Source organism: Equus quagga, chromosome 17 (assembly GCF_021613505.1).
Source record: "Equus quagga isolate Etosha38 chromosome 17, UCLA_HA_Equagga_1.0, whole genome shotgun sequence".
NCBI classification, from domain to species: domain Eukaryota; kingdom Metazoa; phylum Chordata; class Mammalia; order Perissodactyla; family Equidae; genus Equus; species Equus quagga.
In genome coordinates this window covers 35,173,514-35,191,884 of record NC_060283.1, presented here as the reverse complement: position 1 = coordinate 35,191,884, position 18,371 = coordinate 35,173,514, and the positions used below count along the sequence as shown (strand labels likewise).

The following is an 18,371-nucleotide window of genomic DNA, read 5'->3' as shown; positions in this document are numbered from 1 at the left end:
GCATGGTCCTTTTGTCCTCTGGGATTTTTTTATGCCTTGGGGCAGTGCATCATAGTAAGAGGATAGATTAGTAGTAGGCCTTCTTTTACAAGTGGGAGAAAGATTGGAAAGGGGAGGTGGGAAAGGACAGCTGCATGACTCCTTGAGCTCAAGAGCACCGTCAGGGAGGTTCATTTTAGGACAGAGCACATATGGACACTGGCCACTAGAAATGGATCCTCTTAAAGCTGTTTGTGCCCACATGCCCTTTGGACAGTCTGTCCTCCCAGGGATCTCCGTAACCTAGCTGGAAGACCCTGTTGTCTGGTTCCTGGAAGGCAGCAGGGGGTGGGCTCCTGGACGCAAGAGGAGAGAGGGGCACTTCCTCTCATTGTAACCCTCGAGGGGTGGGGACATGCTGGCTGATGGAGAGCTGGGTGCCAGGAACTTTCCCTACTGCGTTTCATTGCTGTACTTGAACACCCAGTGATAGGAGCAGCAGGACATTTTCAGCTACCACAGCCGCGGATGGTGACATAGTTGGCCCGCCCTAGATTTGGATGTGGTGCTCTGGGCCATGGTGCGCACTGGGTTACAGACACTGTATGTGAACCCTCTGCCCACTGGCTCCAGAGTTGAGCAGGCCTTTCTCCACTCTCCACCCTGCCGAGTGCAAGCTTGAGAGCCAGACCCAGAAGGTGAATCAGTGAGAACTCTTCAACTGAGGTCTTCATGGAGAATATCACAGTAAATGAGACATGCTCTTGGGTTTCGTCTCAGTCTAGGCTGCTCCCCTTCTGCTTTTTAAGTTGGACTATGGAGTTTCTGGGCAAATTCAGTAATAAATAAGCAGACTAGATAAGGTCCAAAAACTATGTGGCTTAGAAGAGGGAAAAACAAGTACTGGCTCAGAAGTAGATCTTTTTCCTGAAAGAGATTTATTCCATGAAATGGAAGAAAAAAAATTAGAACAGACTGCTCTCTATTTTCAATGAGTTCAGAGATGATAGAATTCTAATCATTATTAAATGAGAATTGGACTGTGGCAGAGGAATATGGTCAAGTCAGTACCACATTAGACCAAATCACAGTTTCTTTGGCACTGGTAGGTGGTAGAGTTGAAACTATAGGATCAGTGAAGTGCAAAGCCAACTGGAGAAGTGTGGCGATGGAATGGCCGGAGCACAGCCTTGAGGATGAAGCAGAGCACAGCAGGTGCAGCGCTGACGGCCGAAAGCCGCCATGGTGATTCGTAGAGCGCCACGTGGTGTGAGGAGCCTGATGTTAGACTGCTGTGTGCGGTGATCAGTACAGAAAACGGGCAACGTCCACAGAGCCTGTGGTGAACGCGGGTGTGCTCTGAGTGTCTTATACCTACAATTTCACTTATTTCAAAAGTTGTTCAATCTGGAGTTGAATTTTTCCCCAAAAAATATCTTTTCCAAAGAACTAATACTGTCAGTCAGTAATGCAAGTGTGTTTATAAGCACTAGAAATAGACATATCAAATGAGTGGGGGAAGGATAGAACCGTAAATGCGGTAGGGTTAGGCAAGCAATTAGAAAAAATGCACCACCTTATTCTGTATACTAAACTCTAGATGAATGAATGAGCTGATGAAGTACATGAAACTGTAAGATTACCAGGGGGAAATACAGAAATATTTCAATAATCCTGGTTGGGAAAGACCTTTTTAAGCATAATACCAAAGACAGAAACCACAGAAAGAAAGACTGGCGGCTTAAAAATGAAAGCCAGTTGAACAACAAAATCAAAAGGCAAACAGCAGACTAAGAAACATGGTTAAACAAATATAAAGGGCGAAGGTTAATCTTCTTAAGAACTTTTTTATGTTGGTAGTTAAGAGATTAATTCCTCAGTAATAAAAGAAGAGTTAAAGAACATTAACCATTCAATTCTTACAAGAAAAAATATACAAGTGACCAATAATATGAAATAAATTTCAGTCTCACGAGTATTCATCAGATGAATGTTAAATAAACAGGGAAGTAGGGGCCGGCCCTGTGGCTGAGTGGTTAAGTTTGCACGCTCCGCTGCCACGGCCCAGGGTTTCGCCGGTTCAGATCCTGGGTGCGGACATGGCACCACTTGTGAGGCCATGTTGAGGCGGCATTCCATGTGCCACAACTAGAAGGACCTGCAACTAAGATATACAACTATGTACCAGGGGGATTTGGGGAGATTAAAGCAGGAAAAAAAAAAAAGGTTGGCAACAGTTGTTAGCTCAGGTGCCAATCTTAAAAAAACAACAACAAGGAAGTAGTATTTCTCTTCTGTGGCACTGGCAAAGCGGAAAAACACTGGGGGCCAGGTAATGCCAGTTTTAACTGCTGGACCTCATAAATGTTGATGCAATCTCAAAACTCTTAAGAAACTTTTTTTTAGTGATGAGTTGAGACTAACAATGTGTTCATTTAAGTGTTCATTTTATATAAGAAACTGAGGGAAACAGTAAGATGTAGTATTGCTGATTTGTTCACAGTGATAAATACTGAAGGAAGTTGAACCTTCATTTTAAAGATGGAGTTAATTTTGTGAAATTGTGAAATTTAGAGTAATTTAATTCCTGGGGGTATTTCTAGGCTCATGGCAGCATGAGTGGTGTTTACAGGGCAGAGCCAAGGTCACCTACAGGCCAAGCTCACCTGTGGGCCAGGCTCACCTGCAGCCGACTCCAGAAGAGGCAGAGGCAGGTGGCACAATCAAGAGGGTGGGGTCTGCAGACCTGAGGGACGGTGTGGCAGTGCCCCTCCGACCCTGGACATCCTGCATGCCTGCCAGCCCCTGTTCAGAGGGCCTGCTCTGTTCTGAAGGCTGTCCCAGCACTCAGCCAGGCAGCCCGCCCACAGCTGTGGACTGGGCACATGTGCCGGGGCAGCAGTTTTCTCTGGTTCACTGCTGTGCCCCCGTGGTCTGGGGCAGGGCCTGGCACAGGATCCGTGCTCTGCACGTTTAATGCATGGTCAAAGCCAGGTGCCAGGCACTGGGAATACAGCAGTCGATGCTAGTCCGCCTCCCCCTAGGAACTGACATTCTCAGGGGGAGGCCAGCAGCAAACAGATGGGCACGCAGCTTAAATGGGGCGGGTACCTGTTGTGAGCTGTGTTGAAGGGATACACCGGGTGTTGCGATGTGGAAAACGCTGGGGCCAAGGTGAGAGAGGGGGCTGCTTAGGTCGAGTGTACCAAGAGACTGCAGAAGAGAAGGAGCAGCCATCCAGAAGGATGCCCACCCTTTCCCAAGGGCCCACGCCTGTGGGGAACGCACAGCAGGTGGGCTGGGTGGAGCCTTCTGTATTAATCAGGTCAGGGGCAGGGTGTGGTGAAGTGACTGAGGAACCCTGCAGTCCTATTTTAAATTCTTAATTCTCTGTATTTGCCATATCCTAACGTAGTGTTTGCTTTCTGTTTCCTTATTTTAATTTAAAGGATTTTTTGTTTTGTTTTGTGTTTTTTGATAGATGAGGGTTACTACCAGGGTGGAAAATTTCAGTTTGAAACTGAAGTTCCTGATGCGTACAACATGGTGGTGAGTAGCCTGCGCTTGAGCGGATGCTTCCCCTTTGCGTGGCTGGTGGCGTCCCAGGGCCCAGCCCTGTGCCCACGTTGGGTGCGCGTGTTACCCGTTACCCGCCCTGTCCTGGGCCCGAGCACAAAATTGCTGATATTTCTGTAGTTAGTGTCACTCATCAGCAGTATTTGAAAGAGTTTCAGTAGAGAGGTTCATTTTTTCAACAAATATTTGTGAGTACCGCATGCCAGGCATTCTGCACTGGGCATCCAGCTCTGCTAAGGTCATAGTAACTGTCCCGAGGTGGGCACCTTTCCTGGGAGCTGCTCGTGTGTTTCCTGTCAGTCTTATTTGTAAAATTCTGGCACTGAAGAAAAAAGCGTTTTTTTAAAAAATCATAGTTTTGTTTATAGTATAACAGCAAAATTCCATAAGTGTATAAAATGTGTATTTCAGAATTTTAGAAAAGAAAACAACTCGTAGTTTTAAACTATAAGTAATTTATACCCATGGCTACATGTTAATCCCTCCAGGACCCTTCCAGGTAATAATTATACCAAGTCGATTACATTCTGTCTTTGCTCTTAAGGAACTTACTGACCAGTTAGGAAGGGGAGAGAAAGTGTAGGAAGGGATCATAAAGTGATAAAAGTGGCAGGTAAGTCATGGACAATAGAGATACTGATCAATGATAGGAAACTAATTAATGGGAATTCAGAGAAGGAAAAGAGAGGGCCACTTTGGAAAGTGGTTGGGCGGGTTAAGAAGGAGAACTAGGGGCCGGTCCCATGGCGTAGTGGTTAAGTTCGTGCTCTCTGCTTTGGTGGCCCGGGGTTCGCAGGTTCAGATCCCAGGTGCAGACCTACCCACCACTCTTCAAGCTGTGGCGGCATAAGTAGAGGAAGATTGCTAACAAGATGTTAGCTCGGCGACAGTATTCCTCACACACGCACACAAAAGGAGAAATAGATCTGGAGTTGTCCTGATTTGGGTTGCCCCCTAACCAGGGAGGTGTTCAGGGTGACACGGAAATCTCTGGAGCTGTGTCAACAGGTATAGAAATGAGAACTGGCCACCTGTGTGTAGTAGATTGACCAAGTCGACTTGAGTGGAAAATTAGGGTGGGGAATAATTGAGGAGGAATGAGAAAACTCAGATTTAGAGGTTTGTTGGGGGCATTTTCACTCTGGCAATGAGAAGCCATTAGAGACTGTGAGCAACTCCACATGCCTTGGAGAGGGGATGTGTGCCCCCTGAGAGGTGCAGTCCCTCCCAGTCTGGAACTGTCAGGCGGGCACGTGGCCGGCTCTGCTTCCTTGTTGTGTTGTGTATACCTATATATCTGTTTCCCCCTGGTGTTTCCCAGCCTTCTCCAGGCCTATCAAATAGCAAAGACAAATCTGATGCAAAATGAAGTCTCTTGTTCACCTGAGGCTATGGGTACTGGGGGCACTGCCTGCCCCATCCTTGGCCTGCAGTAACTGCTCCTGCTGTCTGACAAGTGGGATTGTCTGCCCCCAGCACCAGGGTAGCGCTCAGTGGCTATAAAGCTTTCTGTTTGAAGCCAAACCTTTATCTGTGGAAATTGATCTTTACTGGGCTACTACATTCAAAGTTCTTTTTGAAATGTAATTTGTGAGGATGGGGAAGAGTTGGCAATCCAAGAAAAAGAAATTCAATTTTTAAGCAAAGTGGGGAAATTATGCATTTCAGGTCTTTGTCCATCTGTCCAGCCACCTGCTGAGACTTTCCGTATTTCCCAGATCACACACTGAGCAACCTGGCTCTGCAGAGCACTGTACTCTCACAGGTGAGAGGCAGCTTGAGAGGTGTGGTTTAAGTACAGATACTTAGAATTCGGGAACTGTTTTGATGGTTTCTGGAAACAACCAGCATAAAGTACTTAAAATGCCAGATTTTGTAATTTGTCTGGACGTATGCCATCTGTATGCATTACTCATCAAAAGAGTGTTAAAATTAGAGGGTGATGAGTTTGTGACACAGTCTTTTTTGGAAAAGCAGTGAGTTTTTGGGAAGGAGGATGGCTTAGTGGGGAGCGTAGCATAAGCTGGGAAACTTTTCAGACGAGCCATGAGTCTGAGAACCATCATTCCAGGTACGTCAGGCATCATTTAGTAATGGAGAGTCTTGTTCCCAATATGGGAAGAGAGCAAAGCATGAGAAAATAATCAAGGAAGGGGCAGATTTTCGTTGAGAGCTCCTGTGCGCCAGGCGCTTCCACTCACTTTACCTGTGTCATTGTCCAGTAGTTCCGTGGGTGACGTTAGTATTCATTTCTTTACACATTAGGAAGTCAGGCTCTGGAAGGGAGAACTTACCTGGTTAGCTTTGTCAGTGTGCGGCTCAGTTGCTGAAGCTGATTCTTGTCCAGAGCTGCCCAGCTTCCTAACGTGTGCCCTTCCCGCTGTACCTGGTGGCCACTTCATAGTGAGAAAATGTTGGTCATACTGTTCCATCCCTGTGTGGCTTCTTCAAGAAACAGAGAGGTGGGAAATGGAATAAACAGAGGATAGAAACCACTGAGCCTCAAAGACACGTTTCCTGTATTCATGGTGACTTATGATTTTACATTTTTATGTTTTAGTTTCTGGCTCCTTTGGAAAATTTCTAAATGATGGGCTAGTCCGATTTCATCAGGAGTGAAACACACGTTGTCCAGCTGAGAAGCACCAAGAGGCCAGCCCCCTGGGGTGGACCCAGACCCTACTCTGCTGCTGTTAGGGCCCCTTCCACTCTCTGCTCTCCCGACCTCTCATCCAGGCTAAGGTGGCACAGCTAGCTGCCTTGCTGTCAGGCCAGTGAGTGTCCCAAGCTCAGGGCAAGTGGTAGAGGGTGACGCCATCCCCAGGAAACCACGAGACGTCAGGCTTAATCGATGCAGAGGTGGTTGTGTTTACCTGTTTCTTAGCTAGTCTTTACAGGCATGTGCCGCATAACGACATTTCAGTCAAGGATGGACTCCATACATGATGGTGGTCTCATAAGATTAGTACCGTGTAGCCTGGGTGTGTAGTAGGCTACACCGTCTAGGTGTGCGTAAGTGCAGTCTGATGTTCGCACAACAATGAAGTCACCTAATGACGCATTTCTCAGAACATATCCCCGTTGTTAAGCGATACACGACTGTACTTACGTAATTCTGTTTAGCATCTCTTGCCACTAGGCTGTCACTTCCTGAAGGAGGAGTCTGGGAGTGTCTTAATTACATGGTGTTTCCAGTGCTTGGCAAGGGCCTGCCCCACCAGGCGTGCAGTACACACTTGCCTGATGGTTGGCGTGCCGTCTGCCCCCTACAAACTATGGCATGGAAATTAAACCAGCAAATGAAAACACACAAGTTCTAGGCGTTTAGGGTAGAGATGGTGAGGGGCATCCGTGCTTGCTTTGGATGAGGAGACAGCCAGGTTCAGCAGGTTAGCCTGAAAGGGCTTTGTGGAGCTTTCTCAGGGTTCTTTTGCTTTTATGCCGTATCTTGATTTATATCACTTCTGTACTTTATAGGAACTTTTTTTCTAACCCCTAACACAGTTCCTGCAGTTAAGGTCTGTTATTAAGATTGTGAATCTGAAAATCTTTTAATCAGTAAAGTAGATCATTACTTTGGAATAAACTTTCATTTTATTAAAATTGGCCCTGAGCTAACATCTGTTGCCAATCTTCTTTTTTCTTCTTCTTCTTCTCCCCAAAGCCCCCCAGTACACAGTTGAATATTCTAGTCATAGGTCCTTCTGGCTCTGCTGTGTGGGACACCAGCACAGCATGGCTTGCTGAGCAGTGCTAGGTGCACACCCAGGATCCACAGTGGTGAAACCCTGGGCCGCCGAAGCGGAGCACGTGAACTGAACCACTTGGCCATGGAGCTGGCTCAGAATAAACTTTTAAAAGAAAGAAAACACCTATTAGCTATCCCTCCTCCAACATACCTCCCTACACCCCAATAGCTAAAATTCAAATTGTCCTTTGGTTCTTTGTCCTTTTGTCCCTGAAATTTACCTCACAGCCATAGGCCTTCCTTGTAATCTCTCTTGGTCTTTGAAATTGGCTGAAATGATTTAGTGACATTTAATGGGCTCCTAAAATGTGCCGGGCTCTGTCAGGTGCTGTAGGCTAGAGACATGGAGTTGGGCAGCTGTGTCCCAGGAGACAGACACAGAAACAGTGATGAGCCAGGTTTGTGATGTGGCCATGGTGACCCCCTGGGGTGATGGAGACGCCCAGAGGAGGAGTAGGGCCTGGTGCAGACAGCAGCCTAGCTATGGTGTCACACAATCCTCGGGTCTCACGCTGCTTCCATGGCATGTCGGTCATGAGTTGGTTGGAGGAAACCTTGTACGGAAGCAGGAGAAAGGAAGTCAGCTTTGAACTCTTTGGCTCCAGTTTCCTCCTGTAAGTGACGCATGTCACGTCCCCTCACACGTTATTGGTAACGTAACCAAATCAAGTAGTGTGGCCATGATCGGCCCCAAAGCGAGTAACGAAGGGCTGTCTTGCCATGTTTCCAGAAGGAAGAGAGCCAGAGATACCACAGGTGATGCCTGAAATCCCACTTACTCCTCTTCTTTTTATGTCGTTTATTATACTTTGTAGGCACTTGAGGAAAAATAGCCATGCAAAAATGGAATGTTAATCACCCATTATCTGTCCACCTGGAGATGATCACCATTAACTTTTTGATGTATGTCACAGACAGTATATAATTGTACATAACAATGGGATCACGCTCCATGTATCTTGGTAACTTTGGGGTTTTTAACATAACATAATAAGTTCTCATGGTAATGTCTGATTACATCATCATTAATAAGAGCTCTTCATGTGTGATGTATCATCGCTTTAAGCCAGTCCTTTATCGTCAGTCCACTAGTTGGCCAATTTTTGATAGTGTGAACCAGACTTTCTGTGAAGGGCCAAATAGTAAATATTTTAGACTTTGTGGACCATATATGGTCTCTGTCACATATTCTTTTTTTAAAAAACCTTTTAAAAATGTAGACCATGTACTTAGATCGCAGACCAGGCAAAAACAGGCCTGGCCTGCATTTGGGCCATGGCTACAGTTTGCTGACCCCTGGAATAAACAGGGCTGGGATGCATGTCCTAGACAACAGCTTGTGTGTGCTGCCTCTGTCCTTTGGGTAAATTCTTAGAAGTGGAAGAATGGGTATTGAGTAACTGATGCTAATTTGAAAGCTCTTCATAGCTCTTAAATTACCCTCCAGAGAGGTCATGCCCATTGGTATCCTCACCATCTGGGTTTGAAAATTCCCTTTCCGTTTTTCTTAAACCCTCACCATGATAGGGTATTTTTTCTTTGGTACCATTTTGAGAGGAAGTAAATGCTATCTAATTGTCATTTGAATTTTCATTTCTTGAATAAGTAGAATGCTAAGTATTTTTTCTGACCTATTAGCTATTTATGTTTTTATGAGCTGTTACTATGTGCTTATTTGCCGTTTTTTCCATTGTTTTTCTTATTATAAGAGTTATGAAGGCCAGCCCCAATGGTCTAGTGGTTAAAGTTCCACGCGCTCCACTTCAGTGGCCTGGGTGGAACCACACCACTCGTCTGTTAGTGGCCATGCAGTGGTGGTGGATCACGGGGAAAAACAAAAAAGAAGAAGATTGGCGACAGATGTTAGCTCAGGGCCAATCTTGCTCAGCAAAAAAAAAAGTTGTTATATGGGACTTTTTTCTTAGTTTTCTTAGCTATACTGTAAATATTTTCTTGTTTTTCATTTGTCTTTTATTGTTGTTGTTGTTCTATAAAAGTTTTTTTGTTTCACCACTATAGTCAAATCTACTTTTCCTTCACAAATTTTTCATGTGATGAAATGCTTAAAACAGCCTTCAGACGCCAAGACAGCTCATCTACATTTTCTGCTAGTACTCTTATAGTTCTGTGTCGTTTATGTTTTGTTCATCTGGAATAAAGCTCTAAGTAGGGATCCAAGTATATTTTTCCAAATGCTTAGGCAGTTGTCCTCTGAAGACTCCCTCTTTCCCCAGTGATTTGCAATGCAGTGTTTGTCATATCGTAAACTCTTAGCTGTGTGATGGAGTAGGTGGCAATGCCAGTCACTGAGGTAGGAGGTGGAGCTGGGTATTTCTTGTTTGTCTTCCTTTAGGATGGGGTGGGGGCCTACAAGAACACTTCAGTTTGGAAAGTGTGCGTCAGAGTCCGGGCCCACAGTTCTGATGCAGCGGTTTGCTCTCATTTTTGAGGACTGCAGTTAAGAGGGCCATCGGGAAGGGAGGCATCTGTGTCAACATCGAATGTGGCAGGTGTGGAGGGACAAGGAGGAGAAGGGGCAACTCCAGTCAGACGCTTGGAGGTGTAGTGAACACTAGCGAGTGACCATGTGCTGGAGACTCCATAGAAGGGAGGGAGACAGAGCCTTCAGGGTCCTTCCGATGCTGAGTCAGTGATTCAGCTTACCTGCTCTGTTAACCTCATACACTTACCTGGAGAGATCCCTCCAGCCCCGACAGTGCTGGCCTTCCCTCTCCAGCTCAGAGGCCTCGCTGGAAGTGCAGGACATACTGGCTGGCGTTCGTTCTGCCTAATGCACCTCGTTTACTTGCAGAAAAGCAAATGAGAGCATGTTAAATTGATTTAAACTCACTCTGAACCTTAATTCTGTAGTCCTCAGGCACCTCCATTTGCATGGTTGGATTGATCAGTTTGGGGAATATTTTGATGTCGTGGTGTTTTGAAATCAGTTAGAAAATTTAGGAGGGTGCTGAAAAAGTGTGTTTGTTTTATACAAATAAAAAGATGAAACTATTTGATTACTAGAAAAAGTACGGGAGAGTATTTGGGTGGTGAAGTATTTTCTAGGTTGGTATCAAAGACAAAAATTCGATTACAAACATTTAACAAAACCTTCTCACCTCACATAACATCATAAATGCAAATTAATACCAAATGATAAACTGGGAAAATGTTTCCCCCCTGTGACAAAGGGTTGACACATTAATGTCTATGAGATGACATGTCTGGTGAGATTCTGTGAGGTGACACTTACGCTCCTCAAAGCAAGGAGCCCTCACCATGGAACTAGGACTGGGGAGGGGCCCTCCCTGGCTACAGGGCACTTGGCACTGTATGCTATGCGTAGCCGGGCCTCTGACCAGCAGTTCCTCTTCCAGGGCTTCAGCCCAGGGAAATACCTCACACGGAAGTGAGCGAAGACAGGACCATTGATTTAGCACGGTTTATAGTGGAAGTGGGGAGCAGCCTGAACGTCCAGTAATAGGGAACTGACTCATTAAATGCTAGTATTTGTACCATGGGATGTGAGAAAGCCTAAAGGTGTCTGAAATGGTGACAGAATAAATGTGAACAAATATATAGGCTATTTCCCCATTTCTATTAAGAAAAATGAATGTCTGTGCACGCATATCTGTGTGTGACCTAGAAAAGAGGCTCAAAAAATGTCCATCAGGTGGTAATAGGGATTATTTCTGGGTGGAGTTACATATATATGTATCACCCTATTCCCACATACTCATTTTCATTCGTTCTCCCTCCTTGAAGTATAAAGTGGACTAAGACTTGCATCTAGGACAGTGTAAATGACAACAGCATCTTCAGAAACACTCACAAAGGGAACTGGCCACTACTTCGAGGAGCGGTGACTTTGAGCCACAGTTCGGCAACTTAGTACCGAGGAGCCTGTGGGCTCCCGGTTGGAATTGGGGCCTCGAGGCACGGAACTCCTCCCTGGATTGCACTGAGGGCTCCTCCTCCACAGCCCTGGCTCAGGGAGGGTCAGAGGTGGTGGAGGCCCTGGGGCTTGCTGCCCGGTTCTGTTAGGCGCACGGGCAGGTTCTACGGTGAGGCTAGCGCTTGTGGATGAGGTGTGAAAACACACTCCTGCGTGGTCACGTGAGCTAGTGTCCAAGGTTGAATGCTGCTGGTGAGTCAGACTGGATGCTGAGCAAGCAGTGAAATAAGGGACTAGGTGGGCTATGTGGTAAGTTTTTGACTGCAGTCGTGACTGGGAGAGCCTATGATCACTTCCTGTTTGTGTTGCAGCCTCCCAAAGTGAAATGCTTGACCAGGATCTGGCACCCCAACATCACAGAGACAGGCGAAATATGTCTAAGGTAAGTTTCTCTTCCTTCCTGCCTTCTCCATTTGTGAGCACTGTGTGTGAGCGTGCGGCTTGCTAACATGCTATCTGCGCTGGGAGGAGATTTTTGAGGCTGGGCCAAGATTGGGGAGGTTTAGGAAACCATCCTGGGGCTTTGGGCTACACTCCAGTATCTGGAGTGGTCTCCAGCCCTCCCGCCCCAGCCCCTAGTCCCACATCCTCCTGCGCCCTCTGGTGGCCAAGGCTCCTGCTAGTCTCTGCAGCCTGCCGCCTGCCCAGGATGCTCCCTCTGGGGCCCTGACCCTTCTCCCCTCCTATTTTAGTGAGAGGCTGCATTCCCTAAGAGGGAAAAATAGGATTAATGAAATCCAGAAAAGAAACTGTAGATGACAGGCTTAGGAAGAACTAGGCACTTGTATTTAAGATGCCCTCCTTGTCAAATCATCTTGATGTGCATAACAGCACTTTTGGAGCAGGATAGCTTTCCCAGAGCATCATGTCAGTTGTGTGTCCCCACCCTTCCAAGGGCAGATGATCAGGAATCAGCAATTTCCCGCTTAAGGTTGCTGGTTACTAATGTAGGGAGTTGGAGATGGTTTTTGTTTGTTTGTTTTCTAAGTAAACTTAGCATTTGGGCTTTGATTTTCTGCATCTGTCACTTTCTCTAGGAAGGCAGTGACGTTAATTGCAGGTGCCAGACCACCTGGACCTGAAGCCTGCCCCCACTGGGCACTGTGCGACTTGCGGGAGTTGTTACCCATTATATGCCTCATACTGAGCCACGATCTGGAGAGTAGACATTAAGTATTTCCTTGGCATGATGTTTCACTTTCTTACTACGATCTAAGTGAGTTCTCCTGCTCAGCCGCTCTGTGTTCCGTCACTCCCCCTCTCCTCTTAGTGCGCCCCAGTCACCCTTGAAGGGAGATGGACCAGCTGGGAGTGCTCCTAGCTGCTGGGATGTCAGCATCCCTTTTCCTTTCTTCAAAGTGCAATTAGTACCCATTTTATTTTTTTAATATGGTGCCCCCTTTTTCATATCAACCTCATTTTTTATTGATAGTTAAAAATACATTTTATGAGTGTATACCTTTTTTAAAGGCATCTTCCCTTTTAAGTATCTGTCTTCAAGTACTGAAGCTTTAAAACTCTGCGATCTTCAGTTGCAGCTTATAAATGGTGTCTGGTCCAACTTTCTTCCCTCAGGTTTTCACCTGTGCTTGCTCACCGGGCGTTCACCACACACCAGTTCCCTGTCACGTCCTCTTCCTCCATCAAAATTAGGTCCGGGGCGAGAATTTCTATAGTCACTTCTGCTATCTTCTGAGAAATCAGACTATTAGCAAAGTATGACAGGAATTTAGCACATGGTAGCCTGCTATGAAAGCCAGAAACCTTAAAGGAAAATCTTTGATGATTTAGCCACACTAAAATTAAAAATATCAAAACACAAAATTGGAAGAGAAAAGATCATCTGGATTACATCCTTTGTATGTAAACAGTTCTTACCAGTCAATATGAAAAAGACAAACACATCCACTGGAAAAATGAACATCAACTACAAGCAGGTGATTCATAGAAGGAGAAATACAAGTGGGCGCTAAGCGTCTGAGGGATGCTCACTCTCAGTGGGAACCAGAAAAAGGCACATGGAAGCAACAAGACGGTGCTCACACTTCTCAGACTGGCAGATAGAAGAGCAAACAGTCGGCGACATGCGAGTGTGGTTGTGAGAGCTGGCTCTCCCATCCCTGGAGGTGCCTGCACCTGTGCACCTGTCACTGGTCCTTCAGCTGTGAGGTCTACATTTAACTTATATTTACCCCTGGACTTATCAGCTGCCCTTCTAGGGATTTACTTGAGGGAAGTGACGTTCCAGACTTAGGGACACCTCGTTTGTGAAAACTAGACAGTGTCCAGCAGTGGCTAATGCACGGCTGACTCATGGCGTCTCCTGAATACACAGAAGGATGAGCCTGGCCAGCTGCTCCTGGTCTGCAGGGACCACTAGGCAGCCTCTACCTGGATTCCTCACTCAGCAGCGCTGACTGGCGCCTGGTGCACTGTGGGGCCTTGTCTGGTACACAGAGACACTTACCTCTGGTGAGATTAGTCCCACTGCCACCTGGGGCCTTCACCCTGCTCTTGGCTCAGGGTCAGAAGTACCAAGGCCAGGAGCCCTGTGCTTACACTTCAGACTTTTTCTCCTGGAGTGTAGTCCCTGGGGCATCCTCTGTCCCCTTGCCTAGTACCCTCTCTGATGGCTGCACAGCTCTGTCACCTGAGCTCCCATGGGACTGCCGTCTGCTGAGGCTGGGCTAGAGTCTCTGTGGTGACTGTGCTCCCCTCCGTGGTGTCACCTTGCCCAGACGTGTGGCTCCAGACATGGGCACAGCCTGCCCAGTGGCACTTGCTCCCCTGTTACTTGCTGTTGCCTTTCGTGGGCACACCTGGCTTCCAGGTACGAATCCCTCCTGCCCTGGCCATGCTGTTGACAGGGATGCTCAGAGGATACTGACTGGTCAGCCAGTGGCCTGCCTGCCAGCCTGCCAGCCTTCCATCAGCTAATGCTGGTTGAGCCCAGACCCAGTGGGGAGCAGTTTGTATTCTCTGCTTTATGGGGCCTGCAGCTGGTGGGGAGACAGGCATTCAATAAGTAGACAAACAAGTGTATAGCTAAAGATTGCAATGAGGTCTATAAAAGAAAAAGATAAGCTAGATCAGAAGTAATCCTTTCCCCTGTGGTAGTAAAGAAATCCCTCATTGGATCATATAAACCACTAGGATTTGGCACATTGTTCCCAAAAAATTATTCAAAAATTGTAGAGGTTTTGTCTCCATCAGTGATATGGGGGAAAGATGTCCATCCGGTTAGATGGGAGTAGGGTACATGATTTGAGTTTCTTTTTTTCTTGTTTCCTTTTTAAGCTGTAGTGGTCACTTTAGGTTGGTTTTGTTTGTTCTAACTAATCTTCATAGACAATTAAGATGATACATTGACTTGAATTCTGCATATTTATATTTTCTCCTGATCTTAATTGATTTATGTGAATTTAAACATGCTCTGATTCAAAAAATTTCTTCACAGTAACACTCATGACCTGGAAAGCCTGATATTGACATGTTAGCTTAAGAACTGTTATATACAGATCAGAGCAACAGCATGATATAATTCAACAATGCCAAACTAATTTTTTCACCAAAAGGAAACTTGGCAACAAACTATAATCTTTCAAGGTATGGGATAATCACTTATGTGCAAGTATGTAATGTGCACTTACAGCTGATACAACAGTGATGAAAGTAACTCTCAGGTCCAGTTAAGAAATTGGACCTCACAGGACCTCTGAGGCCCCTGGGCACCTTTCCTGAACATGGTCCTCCCACCCACAGGTGAGCACCATCCAGAACTTTGTATTTATCTGCCTTTATCCTTAAGTTTTCTCTGTTGAGCTTTTTTAAATAAAATAGCTATTACAATGTCATGTGCCAGAAGCTCACATTGGTGAGCTGCCAGGGTTTGGAGGACCCACTGTTGACCAGCGTGTGCCCTTGGGCATGTTGCTGCTCTGTGCCTTGGTTCCTCCTCTGTAAGACAGAGAGATGGGGGCACCTCCCTCTCACATTGTCGAGGCATTAATGAGTTTAGGATCATGCTGACACACATGTAGGAAGCTCTAAGTGGCACTTGTTCCTGTTGTCATTGTTATCACCATCATTTTCTCAGCATTAAATCAAGAGATGCTCTTTGTGTGCTCTGTTTGAAGCATGCTTTTCCCTGCTTAAAACTTCCTGTGCATCCAGGATTAAAGACCTGTGTGTACAATTAAAAAAAATAACCCCAGAGATCTGACTTGAGTGTGCGTACAACCCTGGAGGTTGAGAAGGCCTTCTGCAGCAAGGTAGGAAGCTGCGAAGCCACGGAGGAAAGCGGGGTCGCGTGAGCAGTGGATCACCCGAAGAGCAGACGCCTGCTGAGAGAACCTGGCGGTGCGGCGTGCGTGTGTGGGTGGCGCACCTGCGCTCTTGTGACCGGAGGCTGCTCTTCACTGACCGCTGTGCCTTTCTGTGTCTGTTTCAGTTTACTGAGAGAACATTCGATTGACGGCACCGGCTGGGCTCCCACGAGGACATTAAAGGTAGAGAGCAATGCCTTTGACCACAGCCCTCCCCTGGAATAACCAGCCTCCTGTAAGAACAGTGATGTCCTCACCGTCCCGTCCACACAGCTGGCTGGACACACCCTGTTCCCTCCTCTCCCCGCTGCCCGCCTGGGGCTGCTAGGCCGTTTCCCTGGTCAGCTCCTCTGCCCTTAGTCCTCTTCGAGGCCTTGGGGTAGGGGCAGGTCATCTACTCCCCCGTCTGCCCTTTACCACTTGGGCTTCAGGTAATTTACAGTTTCTACTTCCCCCCAGTCTTTTATAGTCATCTCACCCTTAAAAGAGAGGAGAGTTTCCAGGAATGGGTAGAGAGGGAGGAAGAGAAAGGGTAGATGTGACTTTTCTCTGTCCGTTCTGAGTTATACAGGACAAGAAGGGGTGGCAGGACAGCAGCCAGGTATGTCCTGAGGGGAGAACCCCTCTACTAGGAGTGGGGATATGTGGAAGGGGAGCCACAGGGACTCAATAAATGCCCCAGTTGCTTCTACAACATGGGCCTGAGTTGGTTTCAGGGGTGTACGTCACAAGTGCCCACATGAGGCTGCCAGCCGTGGCTTCACCTCAAGGCTTTTCTGCAGAGGTGTCCATGGGACACCTGTGGTTTCTTCATGTGGCCTGGTCTTTTTATCAGAAGTAGTCAGAACTGTTGGCTAGTGTTCATTTAGTAGTAAACAGCTACTGACTTTGCCTTCATTTTTTGACTGAGTAATGAAACAGTTCCACGCGATTGTAGCCTTTGCCCTATCCTGTGGCAGATCAATACTGCCCAGGAGAGTGCTCACCTGGTACTGGGTTCAGGGCCACTGTGTTCCCAGCCTGCACTTCAGCCCAGGTCTCAGCACAAATGCGTGGTCATCTGGCCGAGGCCCATCTTCCCTGGTGACCGTGTCCTCCTCCTCTCAGGCTGACAGTCTTACCAGAGCAAGCCCTTCAGTTGTTTGTGAAGCTCAGAGAACTGCCTGCACATTGCTCGGGCTATCTTTCTCTCTCTTCCTCTCTCCCTCTCTCTCAAGAGTAAAATTTTTTCACACACATCAGCTTTGGCTCAGTCATGTGTAGATTATAAAGGTTGTCCTAATTAAAACCACTTGTAAGTCTAAGTCAGTGCCTAGTGAGCAAGAAGCAGTGGCTGGTAATGGAGAGGCTGCATTGGATGCTGTCCCTCAGGTCACAGGGGTGAGCCTGAGCAAGACTGGACATGTGTGCCAGGCTCTCTCTCCCGATAATCTTTCACAGATTAACTCCCTAGGCCCTGCCTTTTAAAATGACTTCTACAGAAAACTAACCTCATCCGTTACCCATTGACTTAGGGTTCATCTCTTAGCGTCTCTCCTCATTCCTGTTCCCCAGCTCTTGGGGTGGACAGGAGGCACATTGCAGCACCCCTACTCTTAGAGGACCCTGAGACCCAGAGAGACGTGCAGGTGACTGCACCAGGCCGGGGCCAGGTCTAGTTCTGCACATGCCCGCACCTCGTGGAGACAGCTGCAAACTGTGTTGTGGTGTGTTCATCGCGCTTTGTGGCCAGAAAGGACTGTTGGGTGTTGGGTGTCACCAACTAGGCACTTCGGGGGAGGAAGACAGGGAAGGAGTTTGGGGCCCTGTCCCAGAATCAGGGGACACTGCAGACTTGATGCAATCATGACCATGGCTCCTCACGAGGTGTGGTCTCTGCCTCTGTGGGCAGCCTGGCCTGTCCTCCTCTCGCCACGCCCTGGACATGTCCTGCCCCTTGGAACTTAGCTTCTGTACAGGCAGTCTGTCTACCTGGAGGGTGTCCTTCCTGCCATGCCTCCACCTGGCAGGCCCCCCCCCAACCCCCCCATGAAGCTTCCTCTCTGGGTGGGTCCTCTGTGGGAACACTTCTGTGGAGTTCTGCTGGCACGCCCGTCTTTCTGACCCTTCCAGTAGACCAAGAGCTTGAGTTCACTCCCAGCTCTGGCCTCAGGCCCAGCTCACGCCGAAAGGACACGGATGGATGGATGGATGGATGAAGGGGTGCATGTGACTGGAGAGGGACAGATGGATGGATGGGAGAAAGCAGAGAGGGGCCACTAAAATTGCCAACTAGCAGAGAGTATTGTATGAGAATGAGTTCAGGCCTAAAAACGACAAGGCTCTTGAGGTGACAAAGAGGAAGGCTGAGAAGGATTTGTGATGGAGTCACAGATCACAAGTCCACAGAGAACAGTGCTGGTCTCAGTTGTATCATAATGAAAGTTTCTGATCTTTGAATGTTAGAAAATGTTAGTCTCCCTTGATTTTTGGAGTAACTAGAACAAAATTATTAAGAAGACTGAGTGGGACAGTGAGTAATTAGCTTATCTATGATCCCCAAGGGGCCATAGAGGCAAAAACGACAGCTTGTGTTTCACAGAGGACTTTGCGCAAGTCTGAACGGTATTCAGTAGTGACAGGTGACGGCTGGTGTAGGGGGAGGCCCTCCTGTGCCGCGCCGCCGGGGGCTCAGTCACGCATGGGGTTGCGCTCGTGGGGCCCTGGGCTCCCCGCGAGGGCAGTTTATGTTTCCTGGGATTTTGTGTTCACCACCTGTGACTGCTCGTCTCTGAACTTCCCAGGGTTT

The 18,371-nt window shown here is 47.3% G+C and overlaps 1 protein-coding gene across 1 annotated transcript in view; it reads left to right on the top strand.

Moving 5' to 3' along the window:
* UBE2F (ubiquitin conjugating enzyme E2 F (putative)) overlaps nt 1–18,371 on the top strand; it is a 51,317-nt gene that overhangs the window by 26,452 nt on the left and 6,494 nt on the right. Inside the window, exons 4-6 of the mRNA XM_046643689.1 lie at nt 3,461–3,528; nt 11,570–11,640; nt 15,709–15,766. Coding sequence (XP_046499645.1) covers nt 3,461–3,528; nt 11,570–11,640; nt 15,709–15,766 — 197 coding nt within the window. The remainder of the gene's footprint in view (nt 1–3,460; nt 3,529–11,569; nt 11,641–15,708; nt 15,767–18,371) is intronic.